The sequence below is a fragment of the Mus pahari genome, unplaced genomic scaffold (assembly GCF_900095145.1).
Source record: "Mus pahari unplaced genomic scaffold, PAHARI_EIJ_v1.1 scaffold_5842_1, whole genome shotgun sequence".
Taxonomy (NCBI): domain Eukaryota; kingdom Metazoa; phylum Chordata; class Mammalia; order Rodentia; family Muridae; genus Mus; species Mus pahari.
In genome coordinates, this window is record NW_018392457.1 from 56,218 (window position 1) to 77,797 (window position 21,580).

Consider the following 21,580-nt stretch of genomic DNA (forward strand, 5'->3'; position numbering starts at 1 on the left):
TCCTCCTCCTCCTCCTCCTCCTCCTCCTCCTCCTTCTATTCAAGTTCACCAAATTTGTTCTGAAGATAAGCAACAAATTAGCAGCTGGATGTTGCCATCTGGGTGGTTTTTGTTCAGAGCTGTATCACTGTGGAAGATATTCTACAACTTGCTGTCTATAATACACACCCTCATCCTCAACCTTCACTTTACTGATTTTCAGCTTGAAATCTGTTCCTGACCTACTGTCACTAAACTTGTGTGAGTCTCCTGAGGTATAGGTTGACATCAAATGGTTCAGGAGCCAAGTAGACTTTCCTGGCCTCTGCAGAAACCAATTCAAGTATGCCTTCCCATCCTTATGTAGGAGACTCTTACTAGACCTGCAGGAGATGGAAGCTAACTCTACATGAGTAAAAGGATTGGACAGTGCACCCTGTGTCATCACAATATCTTTACTGACTTCTGAGATGAGAGAAATTAAAGGGTATACACAAACAAAATGGTATTTTCAAGTGATTTTTCTTTCCTTTATTATTTCCTACTTACTATGTTTATGATATTTTTCATATTTCAAAAATGCTCAACATAAAATATCCATGTAAATAGAGTACAGAAAACATCTAGGAGCACTATCTTTGGTAGTTGTAAGAGCAGTTACAAAAGCTTAGGTTCACCCTTGAAACCTTACAGACATATAACTAGCATGCAAAACTGGTAATCTCAGACATGAACAGAACCTGCATCTGCATCTGGATAAGCAGGACCCCAGAAGTCTCCATCCCCCACATTCTCCTTTATCTTTGTTTCTTTACTTACCAGGGATCCAGAGCACAAGCCTCATCAGGAGCTGAACAGGGTAACTCATTTTGAGAACTTGATATGAGGAATCCTGAATATTCAAGGCAGAAAGATAGGCTAGCTTTTATTCTGGACTTGCAAGGAGACATGGACCTTAGGGAGCATTATGCAAATCCATTGTTGAGTACAGCTGTGTAAAAAGTACCAAGGGTATGTAAAAGCCCATTCTTATGTGTGGGGTAACATAAAGTTTCTCCTTTGATTTTGCCTATAGGGTAGATGGACACCCCTGAAAATGACTGGACATATGTGAATTCCAATCATAAACCATCTACAAGGACAAGGCATGCCTAATTGTTCCAGACTGAAGTTTTATGCAGGTAGTTATTTGAATGAGAAGTAAGTAATTATATTCTATGACAAGCAAGACAAAAATAAAAAAGAAATAAAAGAAATGAACTTCTCTAAGGAAAAGTGAGAGTGGGAGAAATTTTTTTCATAATAGTATAAGTATGAAAATTCCCTGTAACAACTCACACAATCTATTACTACTAATATTCTCTTGTCCAACCTCAATGTAAGGGTATGGCATATAAGTCAAAGTATTCAGAATTTCTTATGATGCAGCAATTGAGTTGTCCTAAGTGGCTGAGGTACTTGCCTCCAAGCTTTGCCTCCTGAGTTTGATACCCAGAACTCACACGATTAGTTGCCCTAGTTTGTTCTCTGATCACCCTTCTAACTGTAGCAGCCATATGCACATATGCAAAGACACACAGTAAAGGAGTAAACATTGTTTTAGAGAATGTTCTATGGGTAATGAAATACAGTATACTACAAATATTTCATCTACTTTGGTTTTGAGTACTGTTTTGAGAGGTCTACTAAAATATTTTTTTCTCTTGATATGTAGTTGGAGCATACACAACAAATGTGCACAGTTTAATAGTGTACCTTGTGGATTACAATAGCAAGACTGCAATGAAGTGTAAATTTTAAGGGTTCTTTGGAAAGTCAGTTGGATGGTGTTTTGCTGGGGGGGGGAGCAAACAAGTAAAGGAATGGTTCATTTCATTAAAGTGGACACAGGTATGAAAGGCTAGGACAGACTTATTAAGGAATGTTTTGCTGAAGCAGACACAGGAGAGAAGTTGCTCTGCCAAAGCAAGCACATGAAAGAACAGGTGATGAAGGATTGTTTGCTAAGGACACTCTTGTATTGCTCCACCTTACATTGCATAGTTGAGCTGCATTTTTCAGGACTCCATAGAGAGAAATGCACCAAAATACTTCTGCTGTTGTAATGCAGTTTTTGCCACTTCCATGGACTTGGGCTGATTAGCTACACATGGTGATGCAAGACACATGCTGAGGCAAGATTTGTGTTGAGGCAAAACAAGTGGAGGACATGAGATGTTTGGAGCATATGAATAGGACTCCACAGAGTAATGGAGACAGAGCTTTGCTTCTTGGTACAACTAGCTTTACAATGCTTGTGGACCTTACATCTTTGCTGATCTTTGCTTCCCTGAGAGAGCCACAGCTGAGAACTTCTGGTGTTCCTGTTGGTCCAGCCTCCTGTCACAGGCTGAGACTGAGGCCTGGTTGTCTGCTACCTCTTGTCACCTCTGATGCTAACCCACTTTACTGAACTGGATAATTGGTGTATCCATGAACTGTTTGTGAGTGGATAAAGCTGCCATTTCCTGATTTCCTGTGAATAGAACTGGTGATTTCTAGACAACACAGACAGGAGTTGCTCCAAGGAACATTTCTAGACAGGTTCACCTCCCCCATATCCTTTCTTTTCACTGTCTCTAGTGGGTAGTACGCTTAAGTGGAGGTAAAAGCATTTAAGATCCATCATTAAAAAGAGGTTTTGAAAAATTTAAAGTTATACTGCAATCCGTGGTATTTAATGTATCACTGCACTCTTTGCTCATGATTTCTTTTTTATAGATGTCAAGTAAAATAGATGCTAATGGCAAGGGTGATATGTCAGAGCTGTGCAGAGAGCCTAATTTCAGATCGAGATTGGTTTGAACACTGAGTTCATGGTACTGTAATCTGAGAAAACCAAGAATTTCACACCCCTAATAGGCATTGTAGAGACTTGGATTGGTAGAAAATAGCATTGATATTCCTAATCATTTTTCTTTTAGTCATTATCTGTAAAATAATATTTTCCCAAAACATTTTTTGAAATACTTAAATGTAAAGATTATCATTTTGTAATTAGATGAGAGTATCCAATAACCCATGTGTGGCATTAAAATAACTCCTTTAAGTTCCCTCTCCCCACTGTGGGGCATTTCATCTAATTTTCCTCCCTTTGTGTCCTGAGAGTCTTTCAGCTCCCAGGTCTCTCTTGCATTCTGGAAGGTCCCCCCAACCTCATACCTCCAGAGGCCACCTGTTTCCATTCTTTCTGCTGGCTCTCAAGACTTCAGTCCTTTTTCCTCACCCAATATCAGATCAGGTTCCCCCCTCCCGTTCCCCATCCACTTTTCTTCCCAGGTCCCCCCTTCCCTCCCTACTTGTGATTGCATTCGTGTCCTTCCCAAGTGGGACTGAGGCACTTGGGTACTTCAGCTTGTTGACTTTTTGAGTTCTGTGGACTGTATCTTGGGTATTGTGTCCTTTGTTTTTTTTTTTTGTTGTTGTTGTTGTTTTGTTTTTTTGTTTGTTTGTTTCGTAATATCCACTTATTAGTTAGTGAGCATATACCATGCAGGTCCTTTTGGGTCTGAGTTACCTCACTCACGATGATATTTTCTAGTTCCATCAATTTGCCTGCAAAAATCAGGATGCCCTAGTTTGTTCTCAATAGCTGAGTAGTATTCCATTGTAATGAACCACATTTTCTCTATCCATTCCTCTGTTGTGGGACATCTAGGTTGTTTCCAGCTCCCAGCTATCACTAATAAGGCTGCCATGAACATAGTGGAATATGTGCCCCTGTGGCATGGTGGGGCACATTTGGGTATATTACCAAGAGTGATATAACTCGGTCTTCAGATATATCTATTTGCAATTTTCTGAGGGACTTACAGATTGATTTCCAGAGTGGTTGTACCATTTTGTAAGCCCACCAGAAATGGAGAAGGATCTTTTAGAGCCCAACTCCAGCAGGAAGACAGGGCATCAAATGGGGAGAGGGGTCCATCCCATAGTCACATCTCTGACCCATAAATTTTCCTGTCTGAAATTATTACAGGGATGGAAATGAAGAGGAGCCTGAGAAAAAGAAGATCTTGCGACAGGCCTAAAGAGGATCCAGCTCAAAGGGAGGTCCCAGGTTTGACACTATTACTGAGGCTATGTAATGCTCACAAAAAGAGACCTAGAATGATGACACTCGGGAAGAGCCAATAAGCAGCTGAAAGAGACAGGGGTAGATAGTTGCACTCAACCAATGGACAAAAGCAGCTCACACTGTTGTTGAATTAGGGAAAGAATGAAAGAAGCTGAAGAGTAGGGCAACCCTGTGGGAGGACCAGCAGTCTCAATTAATCTGGACTCCTGAGATCACTGAAACATTGGACCATGGAACATGAGGCATACACCAGCTTATATGATGCCACCAACACACATACAGCAGAGGACTGCTGTGTCTGTGTTTATTCAGAGATGATGCACCTAACCCTCAAGAGATTAGAGACCCCAGGGAGTTTCGAGTGGCACCAGGGTGACCCTTCTAACATTCCAGAGGTTTATCCCATACCCTGTCACATGTCTGTGCTCCACTTCATGCATATGATATAACAGTTGTCATATCCATCAGAAGTCAATTGTGCAGTTGCCAATACTGGATGATTGTGAATATGAAAATAAAGTTCCTGTAAACAACCTTAAAAAAAAAAAAAGCTCCATAAGTGTCTAACTCTAACTTAACTCATGAAAGGTTCTAATGGTCTTTTTTCACTGAAATATATCGAAAACTCTACAGTGTTAAAAAATACTTTTAGTCAAAAGTAATTGTTTTTTTATTTTCTTGTATTATTTTTATAGTTAAAAGAATATAGTCCTCATTCTGACCTTTTCTGTATTGCTTATGGTATTAAAACAACAATCTGACCTCAAACCAGAATTATGCACAGCACATTGGGCAAGGGGTTTATTTATTTGTATCTTTGTCACTGAGATACATAAACAATTAAGATACCTGTGTCACATTTCAAATATTACTGTGATGCTATGTTATCTTGATGGGTTTTCAATTTTTGTTTGTGCATTAAAAATATTTTTACTTAAAAATTATATAGAACAACCTAATGGGGCTCTAGATAATACCACATCACATATACTACCCATAAAATCATGTCAGCTAAATGATTGATCACTAGAATGATAGGTTAAGAGACAAAGATGGGATGAGTATAAATCCAAGCGAAAGAAAAAAACTGTTTACAACTCCTTAAGTATTTCTCTCAAATAAGAAGGAAACTATTATAATGTGTCATATTGTCATTGAGAGAAAACTGTCCACTATTTTGGACTGAGAAAAATGCTAAAATCAATTAGGCAAGAGCTAATCATCAGTTGCAGCACCAGTTCGAAATCCACTCCTCCAAATGCTGGGACAGAGGAGCTATCGCATCATTACTAATCAGTTATCAAACATGAAATATTTGCTATAAACAGAGAGGGAGACATATTTCATTGTGGGATTATTCTGCTATCTAGGTTTCTTTCTGTAAGGTCCCACCTTATGTAAATGATCCTGAGTTCTATTTCTAAATAGAGTGTCAGTGGAGTTGATCACGTTTCCATTCTCTGAGTTTATTTTGTCTCCCTTTGATAGTCACATGATGCAATGCTGAAGATGATAGACACTTGTGAATGATTCTCTGGATATAGATTTGAGAAGTATGAAAAATCTAATGCAGTTCTTTGATATCTCTCTGGACGAATAGCACCTGATATTCTTTGTAATATGGAAGCATAGCACATATGGAAGCAAGTTTTCTGTGGAAAATTCAAAGCCTGGAAATGTGGTATATATTCTGAGTTGATTTTTACTCATTTGTGTAAAAATGTAGTAATTAAGTCTATATATCCTCTATGTGTACAGTTTAGCACATTTATTAATGACATCATTAAAAGATAAGAAAAAGATCTTACTTACAACTTATGAAAACACTAGATAAAAAATTGTAGCCATCTAGCAGCCATGGGAGAACTGGCTTTACCAGAAAGGGGGACTGGAAATGAAAGGGTAGGGGCAAGAGAAGAATGAAGCCAAGACAAGGTTCTGATCAAGGCTCCAAGTTTAATAAAAAAACTTTGCTTTACAAAGGAAAAAAAAAAAAAAAACAAAAAATTCACCCCTGCTTCAGCTGGAGTATATTGTAGAGCAAGGTAAGTGAAGACAAAAAAAAAAAAAACAGCTAAGTTTCCATGGGAACCTGCAACTGCAGCCAAGACAGATGTCTCTGTCAAGGTTGATAAGACCTGTTGTTCAACCATGTTCAAGTTCTGCTTGACCTGCTCAAGGCTGGGAAGGTTACAGGATCACACATGTGTTGATGTGTTGTTTTCTTTCTAATGCTATGCTCTAGATCATCAACTCTCTTAATACCGCTTCTTGTAGCATATTTAAAACAACCTTTACTCTATATGACTTCATACATACAAATTTATATTATACTTTACATGGTGGGATTAAAAATCATACCCATGTCTTTCAGTATTATTTGATTCTTAAATGCAGTCTGGACACAGGAGCTGGAAGAATCCTACGTGAAATACTACGGAGAGCTGAGAGCTGGGATCTCACCCTCGCTGCTGCAATTTTGGGGCGCAGTAGAGGATCATGGCAGGCAGCCTTCCCTTCCTCTGACACGTGTACTCTAGCTTTTTTGAGAAAACCAGGAATCTTTGTACTGTCTGTTTCTCTCATGAATATTTTACTACCTTTAAAGTACTAGCACTTAGAAACATGTTTTCTGTATTTAAGGAATGTATGCTAGGAGCATCCACTGTAGCTTTCTTTCCCTATTCTGAGTCCCAACTAGTGCTACCTCTCAGACTTCTCACAGGGAATTACAGTGTCCTCTCCTAATGCAGAAAAGATATTGTTATGGTTCACTGAGGACTGGTTAGCCTCTTCTCTCAAAACAAGTGACTCTCCATGAGCTTTCAACCAATACTGTGGTGACTCATGAGAAGGAGCAGTTGGACCAGCCAAGCCTCTCACTTCTGCTTCCACACAGGTTTATGTTATGACTTGTATCACTGTGGGAGGGAGATTACTATGCTGTAGACAGAAATAAGTTGCCATATCTTCATCCTCCAGGCTGCTGATGGTGAGAGTGAAATCTGTCCCAGATCCACTGCCACTGAACCTCGATGGGACCCCATCTTCCAAGATGCTTGCACCATAGATCAGGAGCTTAGGAGCTTTCCCTGGTTTTTGCTGATACCAGTTTAAATTACTACTAATGCCCTGACTTGCCAGGCAATTGATCTTGACTGTTTCTCCCAAAGACGCAGACAGGGAGGATGGAGACTGGGTCATTTGGACATCACATCTGGCACCTAGAAGTAAAGACATAATAAGTATCCCCATAGTTAAGCATTGTAAGAGATGACATGCCCCAATGCCACTCAAAATTAATCACAGTGTAACAGTGAAATTCACATTTTAGTCCTTTTTTACCTAGAAAACAGAGCAACAGGAGCCCAAGGAACAGAGCAGGGACCCTCATGTTTGTTCTGAGACCTGATGGTATTGACAGCTGCACAGAATGTAACTCTCATATAAGTCTCCCACACTGTGCAGTGTGTGCATGCAAATCACTGGAAACTATTTAGTGCCGGGCACAGCTGCAAAGCTTGCCCATCTTAGCACTAAGCAGAAGCCCAGTGTTTACAAATGCAGCAGAAGCCCAGTGTTTACAAATGCAGCAGAAGCCCAGTGTTTACAAACGCTCAAGGTTAGACCACATGTAGGTTTCCAGGGAATGCTTTCCTTTTTAAAGTTTTTAAATTCTAAATGACATCTGGAGGTTATGTAAAATATTCTAATATACCTAAGCTCTGTTTTTATTTACTTATTTCAAAGATATATGGGGACATATGGAGGAATATCCTACTATCATATAATATACAACAGAGAAGCAACTATTAAATCTTTAACTAACTGTAGTAATTCACATTTATTTAAAAAATAATTTGTGTTCTTTTTGTGTATTTGTGAGTTTAGAATAGTCATTTCTTTCAAACAAAAGAATATATTTTTCTCATCAAGACTATTTTAAATGAATTAAAAAGAAAGACTTAACAACCTTAAACATGTTTAAGTACCAAATGCAGAAATATGCAGGAGATGAACATATAACAACTCATTCCCAACTACAAGTGTCACTTAGAGTTCTGAATCCATATTATTCCACAGACTAATTACAGATTATCTTGGGCAAACTTTAGAGCCCTTAACAAGCATTCTTCCTTAACCACCTCTTTGTCTGACCTGATGTCCTTGTGACTAGCAGGTAATAGATTTGTTAACCAACAATAAGCTACCACAATCACAAGACTAAGTAAGAATGTTTTTAGATTTTGTCTGAAGCCTACAGAGTGACTCCCCCACTTAATGTACCTATTATTACTTCAACGAATGAATTGAAAAGTGATTCAGTTCATGACTTTCTTTGTTCTATTACTAGAAAATGTTCATCAGACTGTTAGTAGGTACGAACATAGGTTTAGGGCTAACATAAATATGTGGCCCCAGGCTAAAATTATTCATACTTAACTACCGAGAAAATTATCAGTTATACAATTTGATGTGTAAGTTGTTTTTTAAATTGGATATTTTATGTGTTTACATTTCAAATCTTATCCCATTTCAGTTTCCCCTCTGCAAACCTTCTCTCCCCACTCTCCTCCCCCTGCTTCTGTGAAGATGTCCCCACGCCTACCCACCCACTCTCACTTCACTATCCTGGCCTACTCTGGGACATCGAGACTTCAGAGGACCGAGGGTCTCTACTCCCATTGACGCCAAAAAAGTCCGTCCTCTGCTTTATATTCAGCTGGAGCCATGAATCCTTCCATGTGAAATCCTAGGTTGATGGTTTCGTCCCCGGGAGCTCTGTGTGGTGGGTCTGGTTGGTTGATACTGTTTGTTTTTCTAAGAGATTGCAAACCCCTTCATCTCCTTCATTCCTTTCTCTAACTCCTCCACTGGAGATCCTATGACTTCAATTTCCAGTAACCATGTGGTGGCTCATGATCTTCTCTAATGCTATCTGATGCCTTCCTCTGGTGTGTCTGATGATAGTGAAAGTGTACTCACATATATTTTAAAAAAAAGTGTTCTTTTTATACTGACAAATGAGAATCTCCATATTGGTAAAGTATGATCTCTTATATTCCTTGAATTTTTAGGGTTATTTTTGCTTGGTTTTTGTTTTGTTTTGTTTCATTTTGTTTTGTTTTATGTGTTTGACAATTGTGACATTACCATAGTAGTGAAGCTCATATGCTAACAGAAGTGAAAGTAAAACAGTGAAGGAGGATACATAATGATGTCTTAATAAGAAATTATTTTCTACTCCATGTATGCTAGCAATTCATTGATCAAGATTCTGGTCATAAAATAATTTAATAATTTTATTTGTGAAATATCTCTAGGATATATATCAACTCTCTTCTCATGGTTTATTGTTCTGACCATTCTTGCAACCTATTTTTCTGATATTTATGTCCTACCACACAAGTAGGTAATAACCAGTAATCCCTGAGGTTAGGCTACAATATCTAACAGTGGCTAATGGTCTTGAATCTTTCTTTGGAACAATTCATATGAGATTCTAAATTCAAAATATTTCAACCTTCTGTTCATGATGAGACAGACATACATCTACAATCCTACAATCCTGGTAAAATTGTGATCCTTTTTATCATTATACTAATTTTGGTTCTGCAACATGGTTCCTGTTGTTTGAAGGTATAAAATAACATTGACAGGTGATTGTGCCTACTGGATACATGTTTTTCCTATTTAACTTTGACTTCCTTTATACATGAATAAATTACATCAGTGTCTTTAAACAAAAATTATTTTGTATTGAATACATAAATAAATACAAACTTTATCACTATACCCTCTTAAAAAAACAAAGTAATATTGTTCTGGTTATTTATTACATAATATATATATATATATATATATATATATATATATATATATATATAGTGCTTTTGTCCTATCTTCTTTCTTTTTTTTCCCTTTTTAAATTTTTTAATTATTTTCTTTATTTACATGTCAAATGCTTTCCCCTTACCTAGCTGCCTCTCTGAAAGTCCCCTATACATTTCTCCCATCCTGCTCCCCAACCCACCCACTCCTGCTTCCTGGCCCTGGCATTCCCCTGTACTGGGGCATACAATTATCATAAGACTAAGGGCCTCTCCTCCCAACTAGGCCATCCTCTGCTACACATCAACTAGAGACACAAGCTCGGGGGGGGGGGAGGGGTACTGGTTAGTTCATATTGTTGTTCCTCCTACAGGCTCCTTTAGCAACTTTGGTACTTTCTCTAGTTCCCCCATTGGGGTCCCTGTGTTCCCTCCAAGAGATGACTATGAGCACCCACTTCTGTATTTGCCAGGCACTGGCATGGCCTCACAAGAGATAGCTATATCAAGGTCATATCAGCAAAATCTTGCTGGCATATGCAATATTGTCTGGGTTTGGTGGTTGCTTATAGGATGGATCCCTGGGTGGGGCAGTCTCTGGATAGTCCTTCCTTCTGTCTCAGCTCCAAACTTTGTCTATGAAACTCCTTCCATGGGTATTTTGTTCCCCATTTTAAGAAGAAATGAAGTTTCCTCACTGGTTTTCCTTCTTCTTGGTTTTCATTTGTTTTGCAAATTGTATCTTGGATATTCTAAGTTACTTATCAGTGAGTGCATATCGTATGTGTTCTTTTGTGATTGGGTTACCTCACTCAGGATGATATCCTCCAGATCCATCTATTTGCTTAAGAATTTCATGAATTCTTTGTTTTTAATAGCTGAGTAGTATGCCATTTTGTAAATGTACCACATTTTCTGTATCCATTCCTGTGTTGAGGGACATCTGGGTTCTTTCCAGCTTCTGGCTATTATAAATAGGGGTGCTATGAACATAGTGGAGCATGTGTCCTTATTACAAGTTGGAACATCTTCTGGGTATATGCCCAGGATTGGTATTGCTCGATCTTCCCGTAGTATTATGTCCAATTTTCTGAGGAATCACCAGACTGATTTCCGGAGTTTTTGTACAAGTTTGCAATCCCACCAACAATGGAGGAGTGTTTCTCTTTCTCCACATCCTTGACAGCATCTGCTGTCACCTGAATTTTTGACCTTAGCCATTCTGACTGGTGTGAGGTGGAATCTCAGGGTTGTTTTGATTTGTATTTCTCAGATAATTAAGAATGTTGAACATTTTTTTTTCAGGTGCATCTCGGCCATTCAGTATTCCTCAGTTGAGAATTCTTTGTTTAACTCTGTACCCCATTTTGAAAATCGGGTTATTTGATTTTCTGGAGTCCAACTTCATGAGTTCTTTGTATATGTTGGATATTAGACTGCTATCAGATTTAGGATTGGTAAAGATCCTTTCTCAAAATGTTGGTGGCTTTTTCTCTTATTGACAGCGTCTTTTCCCTTATAAAAGCTTGCAATTTTATGAGGTCCCATTTGTAGATTCTCCATCTAACAGCACAAGCCGCTGCTGTTGTGTTCAAGAATTTTCCTCCTGTGCCCATATCTTTGAGGCTTTTCCCCACTTTCTCCTCTGTAAGTTTCAATGTCTGTAGTTTTTTTTTTTTTTTTGGAGTTCTTTGATCTACTTAGACTTGAGTTTTGTACAAGGAGATAAGAATGCATCAATTCGTACTCTTCTACATGATAACTGCCAGTAGAGCCANCACCATTTGTTGAAAATGCTGTCTCTTTTCCACTGGATGGTTTCAACTCCTTTGTCAAAGTTCAAGTGACCATAAGTGTGTGGGTTCATTTCTGCGTCTTCAATTCTATTCCATTGGTCCACCTGTCTGTTGCTTTACAGGTACCATGCAGTTTTTATAACAATTGCTCTGTAGTACAGCTTAAGGTCAGGCATGGTGATTCCACCAGAGGTTCTTTTATTATTGAGACTAGTTTTTGCTATCCTAGGTTTTTGTTTGTTTGTTTGTTTGTTTGTTTTATTCCAGATGAATTTGCAAATTGCCCTTTCTAACTCTGTGAAGAATTGAGTTGGAATTTTGACGGGGATTACATTGGATCTGTAGATTGCATTCAGCAAGATAGCCATTTTTACTATATTAATCCTGCCAATCCATGAGCATGAGAGATCTTTCCATCTTCTGAGATCTTCGATTTCTTTCTTCATAGACTTGAAGTTCTTATCATAAAGATCTTTCACTTCCGCAGTTAGAGTCATACCAAGATATTTTATTTTTTGTGACTATTGTGAAGGGTGTTGTTTCCCTAATTTCTTTCTCAGCCTATTATCCTTTCTGTAGAGAAAGGCCACTGATTGTCCTATCTTCTAAATTATAATACTACTTACCTTTGGATTTTCTGCCACAAAATGATTTCTGTAGAACATCTTAAATGTCAGTATTCCTTCATAAACATCAAAGTCTTTTAAGTGTGACTGCTTCTGGGTCACCTACATCCTCATCAGCAACTCGTTAACCATTTATCCAATAAACTCACTGGTATCAAAGGGAGAACTTTAATAAATTTGAACTTTGGTTTGCCATGGAGACAAACCAAACCTTGTGAAAAGGGGATATATATTATTTAGTCTCCAAATAAAGGGAGAAAATTCTCATATAAGTAGTAAATTCAGTTCTTAATGTTTGCATATTTCATAGTACCATGAAAGATAAATTTTAGAAGGATGTAAGTGTCACAGTTATTTTAGTAATAACCAAATTTTTATACATGAATATTCATGTATATATTCATGTAGACATTTCTAGAAAAAAAAACAATTTAAGCAGATTAGAAAGCTCTTGCAAGTTATGAAGGTCTGAATAAGTTATTTAAGACATGTAAAGGCTAATACTTAAAGATAATATATAAGATATTAAAATTTATAATGTCTAAATTTAACAATTACACACAATAACAAAAATGTATGTCCAGCCAATGGTTCTTTAGAAATATCTGATTATTAAAACTGAATATTATTTTCAGACAGCATCTTCCAACTGCATGCCATAAACTCTCATGGTAAAATCTGCTCCATAGCTACAGCTGATAAACTGGGGCAGGAATCCAGAAAGAAAAGTATTGAATTCTAAAATAAGAGTTTATATTTGTGTTTGTTCTGGAAGTCACAGGGACATTCTCCCTCAGCCTTAGGTAAGAATTATGGAGACTGGGTGGCAGTTTTTTCTCCTGTAGAATCTGTTTATGGAAGAAAAGTATAAAAGACACATCAAATGTGCCATAGTTAGATAGAATGAAGACGATTAATGCCATGAAAGAGAGAAACTGTGCTAGAGATCCAGAGGACGAGAATTCTGAGGAGCTGAGCTTGGGAAGACATCGCCATGGCCTTCAGTACTATCCAGCTTCATACATACATGAATACATACATTATATATCATCAGAGAGGCTGAGGTAATAATGGGATCCATGCAAATTATATTGGATATGGTAGTAGGTGAGGAAGTAGATTGAATAGACAAGGTGAAACTTCACATAGAGTCTCTTTACAGCTGAGCAGATATTCATAGGCCTGGGTTTAAACTGTTGCCTCCAAGGTTGTTATCTTTTCTCTCATCCATTCTTCTGAATGAGACTTTTGTGTTTCTGATTCAGTGTTACATTGACCCAACAGGGAGGAGTCCACAATGACATGCTTGATGTTGTTTCTCTTTTACCATGTAACACTCTATAATTTGTGATAGAAGGGGCTAAGAAAGTAGCTCATTAACATGTTTTTTTATTTTTCTGTTTTTGTCTACACCTTAAATATCCTGATTGTCATTTCTACACTCAGTTAGTGTTTCCAAGTTAACTTATTCTTTTGGATATTTGTCATTCTAACCAGAACATAAATGGCTGGGAAAACTGTGAAAGTTTTTTTTTCCAGGACTTGTTATGCTGGGAGAGTTTGGTTCTGATGATGCCAAGTAATCTTGGTTTCTGTTGCTTCTGTTCTTTTTTTTCCCCTTTTTAAAATTATTATTATTTTCTTTATTTACATTTCAAATGCTATCCCAAAAGTTCCCTATACCCCCCCTGCCCTGGTTCCCTACCCACCCACTCCCACTACTTGGCCTAGGTTTTCCCTTGTGCTGGGTCATATAAAGTTTACAAGACCAAGGGGCCTCTCTTCCCAATGATGGCCGATTAGGCCATCTTCTGCTACATATGCAGCTAAAGACACAAGCTCAGGGGGTACTGGTTAGTTCATATTGTTGTTGTACCTACAGGGTTGCAGCCCCCTTCAGCTCCTTGGGTACTTTCTCTAGCTCCTCCATTGGGGACCCTATGTTCCATCCAATAGCTGAATGTGAGCATCCACTTCTGTGTTTGTCAGGCACTGGCATAGCCTTACAAGAGGCCGCTATATCAGGGTCCCTTCAGCAGAAACTTGCTGGCATGTGCATTAGTATCTAGGTTTGGTGGCTGATGATGGGATGGATTCCCGGATGGGGTAGTCTCTGGATAGTCCATCCTTTCATCTTAGCTCTAAATTTTGTCTCTGTACCTATATCGTTTCATGAGTATTTTGTTCCTTACTCTAAGGAGGAATGAAGTATCCACACAGTGGTCATCCTTCTTGGTTTTCTTGTGTTTTGCATAATGTATCTTGGGTATTCTAAGTTTCTGGGCTAATATCCACTTCTCAGTGAGTGCATATCTAGTGACTTCTTTTGTGATTGGGTTACCTCACTATGGATGATATCCTCCAGATACATCCATTTACCCAAGAATTTCATAAATTCATTGTTTTTAATAGCTGAGTAGTACTCCATTGTGTAAATGTACCACAGTTTCTGTATCCATTCCTCTATTGAGGAACATCTGGGTTCTTTCCAGCTTCTGGCTATTATAAATAAAGCTGCTGTGAACATAGTGGAGCATGTGTCCTCATTACCAGTTGTAAGATCTTCTGGGTATATGCCCAGAAGAGGTATTATTGGGTCCTCCAGTAGTACTATGTCCAATTTTCTGAGGAACCGCCAGACTGATTTCCAGAGTGGTTGTACAAGCTTGCAATCCCACCAGCAATGGAGGAGTGTTCCTATTTCTCCACTGTGAAAGTTTTTACATTATATTTTCTGTGAAATAAGTCAACAAATGTGAGGGTTGTCAGTAGGTCTGGTGAGACATCTTGCATACAGGAGTTTCTGTAGTTACTGTAGATCTGTATTTTCATGTTACTTTTAGGATTTTCAAATGGAAACTTGAGGATTAGTGTGCTATGTATGGGGCAAATTATGCATAAACAATTCAAATAATATGGTTTTCTTTAAACAAAATGTTTTCAATCTCCATTTTTTGTACATCAGTTTGTATAACACATTGTACATGAAGAAAGGTGAGTAAAGAAATCTGAATAAACCAAAATGTACATATGTACATGGGAACACACATATGCATGAAAATATATCTGTGTTTGTCTGTGTTTGTATACATGAATTGTAAGAAATGAAAATATACATTGAATTATACATACTAATATTAATATGAAGTACAAAGGATGGTTAGCAGAAAATAGCTGCACTGTTCATGTAGAGAGCCTTTCAGTCTGACACTCCTCTGGGTAAGGTTTGCAGCAGTCTGAATATCAGTGTAGGAGAAAATGGACAGTACTCTGAAAGCCTGTCTGCAAATGTCTAATGTCTCTGATAAAAAGAAGTCTTATGTACTTCTGTTGAATAAATGTTTCATTGACTTACAAACTGTAAACAAAAAGCAGGGGAATGCTTGAGCAGGTTCCAAGTGAAATTTAAAGAATGCCTTGGCCATCTGCCTTGTCAGCATTCCTCCCTGGGAACTTGGATCTATATTTTGGCACTTTTTAAAGAGACTTCTACAAAACTTCATGGTGCACAACTTTAATCCCAGCACTTGGGAGGCAGAGGCAGGCCAATTCTATGATCACTATGACACCTCTCTCATTCTTGAACTGCCATTCATCCAAGTTGGTATTTGATTTTTTTATTTGTGACTGCTATGATAAAAGTAACATGACAAATACAGAGTAAAATAGAAATAGTTTATTTTGGTTCACATTTCCAAAGGGATACAATCCATCTAAGCCAAGAAGAAAGGCAGTCAGACCGGGAAGGCAATAACAGCTGGAGCAGTAATCTGGCCTTGCATTCTTACTCAGGAATCAGCAAACATCAAGTAAGACTAGGCTTTAAACCCACAAAGCATACTACCATTGATAAATTTACCCTAGGAAAGCTTTCCTAAGCTTTCTGTTAGATTCAGAGTGGAAACCAAGAAAACTTGCTTGAGATGCAGAAAGCTCAATGCCACAAGATCTTCAACCCTAAACTTGTCTTGCCTATGAGATCTACAAGGATAAAGATGAGACAGAGACTGAGATAACACCAACAAATGACTGCCCCAACTTGAGACACATTCCATGTGAGAAGGCCAACACCTAACTCTATTAATGATACTCTGCTATGCTTGCAGACAGGAACTAGCATAACTGTCTCCTGAGGCACTGCTTGATAAAGTTCCAGTGCTTGGACAAATTGGACTGACCCTCCACTGCCCTTGGTGGAAATTTGCTACATACTTTTACTATTCTTATATTTCTCACTGTTGAAGGTCTTTCTCTGAAAGCTAGAGATGGGATAATAAAATTCTGGGCAAACAAGAATGAAATTAATGAAAGTTTCCTGAAAAAAAAGTTATGCAGAAAATTAAGTCTTTATTAAGAATTTATTACTTATGTATACGTTTAGATCATTAATGACTGTTGTGAGTTATAATGAGACAGAGGATTTGAGAAAAACTATTAAAGAAGAAAAACTTAGGAAAATTCTAGAAATGGACTAACTGTACTTGAATTTCTAGGCTTTTATGTTCTGTCTTAGAAACAAGGAACTTGTATGAATAAGAAACGATTTTTATCATACACTTAATGACAGCCTTGGTACATTCCTGAAGGCAATAGCAAACAGTTTTAGGTATCATGGTGTCTTTTCTGTTCTTTACAGAATTTTAGTAAAGATGGGAATCACATTGAAATTAGGGTCCATGGCAAATACACAGAGGAAGGCGTTTTGGCTCAATGACTTGCCTGCCTTCCTGAATAAATTTGTTAGACCAGACCTATTCTGATAGACTGCCTTTGCTTAAACAAGAGACTGCATAATATTTTAAGAATGAAAAAGTTCAGTTGTCTGATGCCAATTATAAAAGAAATATAGAAGAAAACGAAGACTTTAAAAATGGTCAGAGAGATTAAAATATATAGAAAGCAAAGTTTGATATAAAAGGTAGTAGGAAATAACTTTATATATTAATCTTATGCCAAACTGAAACAGAATCAAATTCACATACAATCATCTGTTCTAGCATTTCTGTAACCCTAAGGCTTTACAACAATAATCTTAAGGAAGAAGATATTGAGTTTAAAGAAAATTTATTTTATCATAGTTAAATTTTTAGTTGTCTTAAAATTGCTGTTTGCTTGCTTTGTACCTCTTTCAGATTTCTTATGTAATCAAGGAAGACTTTAGGAGAAAATGTATTTTGAAAAGCTGTGTATTAATGAATAAAATTTCTGAGGAAATGATTTCATGGATAAATAAAGCCTGCAAGAGCACAGGTTGTCAGAATAGGAGAAGCCATTCCTGAGATCGGCTTCCTCTCGGTCACATTTTTCTTGAAACAAATGACATACCATGTCTGTCCTTCCTTCCCTTCATCACTCTTGTATTTACCCTTCTCCAGACTCTACCCTCAGCTGAGGCTGGTCATTGCACTGATGTGACATTTTATAACCAAATGTCAAAAATGATTTTTAGCAAAATACCATCAAAGTGATTGTCTATATTCAAGATTTTAAAACAAGCTCTTACCAACCTGAAAACTCATATAGCATTTTATGCAGCTTCCATCACCTTGCTTTATCTGCTTCTCTGATAAACCCTGAATGAACTTGAGCTGATGTATGACATTCATGTTGTCTAAAAGTATAAAATTTCTTGCAACTGCTTCCACACTGGAACATGGAATTTGAGGTAACATATATCTGTGCTCCTGGGCATCTCTTGTTTATTTGTTTGTCAATACTTTCTTTCTGGCAGAAAGGTGACATCATCACTGCCAGGATCACTGTTGTTCTTTGCGATATGAAAGAAAACAATATGTGCAGTCTCTGCTCACATTTAAGACCATTTATTTCCCCTATATCTGGAATGATAATCTCCTTGAACTGGGGATCTTTCTGGTTGCTATTGCCTTTAATTGTTCATGGTCCGTTGAATTGTTCACAGTCTGTTTAGTAAGCTATACATTCTCTTACTATCCCAGGCTTGTGATTAACTGCTATTCTCCATTTTTGGAATTCTGAAGTTATCCATATTTTATTCCCATGCCACAACTAACACAGTAAGGGTACTTTAATACATGCCCCCCCCCNCTTTTTTTTTTTTTTACCAAGCATTATCCCAAGACATAAAAACAAAGATGAGTAGTGCCCCTAGGCCATTTCCTGGAGAGTGGGAATATCCCTATCTATATATTCTTATGTTAGAAAAGGACCTGTGTTAGGAGATCTTGGAAAGGGTGGGGAGACAGAAACATCTAAGCAATATCAAACATTTCCATAACACATGTGTCTGACAACTTAAGGTCCAAAAACCAAACAATAACAACTGCAAATTTAAAAAGTAATTAAAAGTGGCGTTGAGTGACATAGGTTACCTCAAAGTCTACTATTTGACCACCATTTTTGATGAGAATCATCTATTCATGTTTGTAAGGTCCAGAAATAAAAATGGTTGTACCATTCAGTGTTCTATTTTTATTCCATTTTGTCTTCCCTTCCTTCACCTGTTACTTACACTATAACAAAAAATGGCACAGTAGACAGGTGGTACCTGTCATGGATAACACCTATTCTAAGATCTTATCTATAAATATTTCTGAGTTCTTCAGCTCTTATTCTCCTCCTCCTTCATCTAAATGTAAAAATTTGTTCTGATATTCTCCCAACATGTAACAAATGTGACAGCTGGGCACTGCCATTTGAGTGGGGTTTGCTCAGGGCTGTATCACTATGGAGGATACTCTAGAACTTACTGACAGTAATACACTCCCACATCCTCAGCCTCCACTCTACTGATTTTCAGTGTAAAATCTGTTCCTGATCCACTACCACAGAACCTGTCTGAGACTCCTGATAAACAGGTGGACATCAAATAGATCAGGAGCTGAGGAGACTATCCTGGCCTCTGCAGGTACCAGTTCAGGTATGTCTTGCCATTTCTGTGTAAAAGACACTTACTAGACCTGCAGGAGATGGAAGCTGATTCTCCAGAAGTGACAGGATTGGAGAGATCATCCTGGGTGACCACTGACTTCTGAAATGAGAGAAGTGAAAGGTATGCACAAATATAATGGTACTTTCAAATAATTTTTCTTTCCTACTTATTGTGTTCACGATTTTCATTCATACTTCAAAAAAATGTCAACATAAAGTACCTATGTAAAGAGAACATATAAACTTTCTAGGAATCATCTGGACCATCAGCTTTGCTAGTTGTAAGGGTAGCCACAAAAGCTTAGGTTCACCCAGGAAACAAAACCAATTCTCATGTATGAAAAGCACCTGCATCTACCACTCCATCAGGAGTGCCCAGAAATCCCCACTGCCTCCCCCACCCCCATTCTCCTTTATCTAATTCTGTACTAACCAAGGACCCACAACAGAAGCAACTCCAGGAACAGAGGAGAAAAACTCATTCTGAGAACTTGATATGAAGAGTTCTGAGTATTCAAGGCAGAAAGAGGAGCTAGCTTTTGTTTTGGACCGGCAAGGAGAAGTGGAGCTTAGGGAGCTTTATGCAAATCCATTGGTTAGGACATCTTTATAAAAAGAACCAAGTATAAGTGAAAGCCCATTCTTATGTATGGAGTACATTTTACACTGATGCTAGTAAATCAGGACAGACAGGATATAAATCAGGAGATGTAAGTAAGTTAGCTGAGAGTCCCTATAAGTCATTTCAAAAATCTGAATTATGTGCAATAATCATGGTGTTGTCAGATTTTCAAGAGTCTCTTAATATAGTGACTGACTCTCAATATGCAGAAAGAGTTGTTTTATACGTAGAGACTGCTGAACTTATTCAGGATTATTCTGAATTGACTTCTCTATTTTTTCAGCTACAACAAATGATCAGAAATAGGAGTTATCCACTATATACAACCCACATTAGATCATATATATGCCTGCCAGGCATTCTGGTGCAAGGTAATAATGAAACTGACCAACTATTGATAGGAAGCATACTAGAGGCTTCAGAATTCCATACAAACACCATGTTAACAGCAAAGGTTTAAAAAAAGGATTCTCTATCACTTGGTAGCAAGTCAAGGAAACTGTGAGGCAATGTCCTAATTCCTCATTATATAACCAAACTCCATTGCCTATAGGAAGTAATCTTAAGTGTACCCAAAGAAATGACATTTGGCAAATGGATGTCTTCCATTTTACAGAGTTTGATAAATTGAAATATGTGCACCATACTATAGACACATGATCAGGATTTCAATGGACAACTGCCTTAGCATCAGAAAAGGGTGATTCTGGAATTACATATTTTTTTAGAAGTTATCATCATTATGGGACTACCCATACAAATTAAAATAGATAATGGTCCTGTGTATATCTTTAATACGATGAAGCAGTTTTTTTAATATTATAATATAAAACATGTTACAGACATATCACATAATCCTACAAGACAAGGGATTGTGAAGAGATCTAATCTAAGGGAGTTGCTTACTAGGCAATGGAGATCAACAAGAGCCCCCAAACATAGATTACATAGTGTTTTATTAACCTTAAATGTTTTATATGCTCATAAGCAAAACACCACAGCTGCTGAAAAACACTGGATTGTGGAAAGAACTATTGAACTAAGCCAGGTTGTTTATAGTAAGGCTATTCTAACATCAGAGTGGAAAATGGAAAATGTGATATACTGGGGGAGAAGTTATGCATAGGTTTCCACAGGAAAAGAAAAGTTATGGATTCCTTCCAAATTAATAAAAATCATATACGATAGAGGGAGACCTCCTGAAGATCTTGGTGACAGAGAAAAAAGGGGTGATTAATCAACAAAATAGAATAGATTGATGGTTTCCAAAAATGTCAGAAGTCTCTAGGTAGAGAGCTTAACAATTAAAAGCTATCTGCTTCTTTTAGGCAGATATTAGAGGAAGTTTGAATTAATTGCTTTAAAGATGGTATAAAGAAAGATATATTGTTCTAAGAAGTCTTACAGGATAGTCACATTCTTTCTAAAGTGGGAGCTCCAGGAATTTTAGATTTAAATCCTGGTTTGACAAGCTGCCTCTTATAAGCAGGTATAGTACATAAAGATGGGAAATTTCACCTGTGGTTCAGAACTAGATAAGGAATATTAGTCACTGACTCCAAATAGAGCAGTGATAATCGCCTGCTATGAACAGGTATTAATTAATAGAAGTCTGAGGCTCGTGGTAGAGAGCACAACAGATAGATATTATAATAGATATTAATTAAATAAAGGTCTGTGTCTCCTGGTAGAGGGCACAG

At 37.6% G+C, this 21,580-nt stretch overlaps 1 gene segment (V, D, J or C); it reads right to left on the reverse strand.

Moving 5' to 3' along the window:
* Positions 1-2,803: 2,803 nt before the first annotated feature.
* On the reverse strand, positions 2,804-7,490 carry LOC110315041. The segment is given in 3 exon segments: positions 2,804-2,847; positions 7,036-7,320; positions 7,442-7,490. Coding segments are annotated over 3 exon segments (378 nt in total).
* Positions 7,491-21,580: the final 14,090 nt, after the last annotated feature.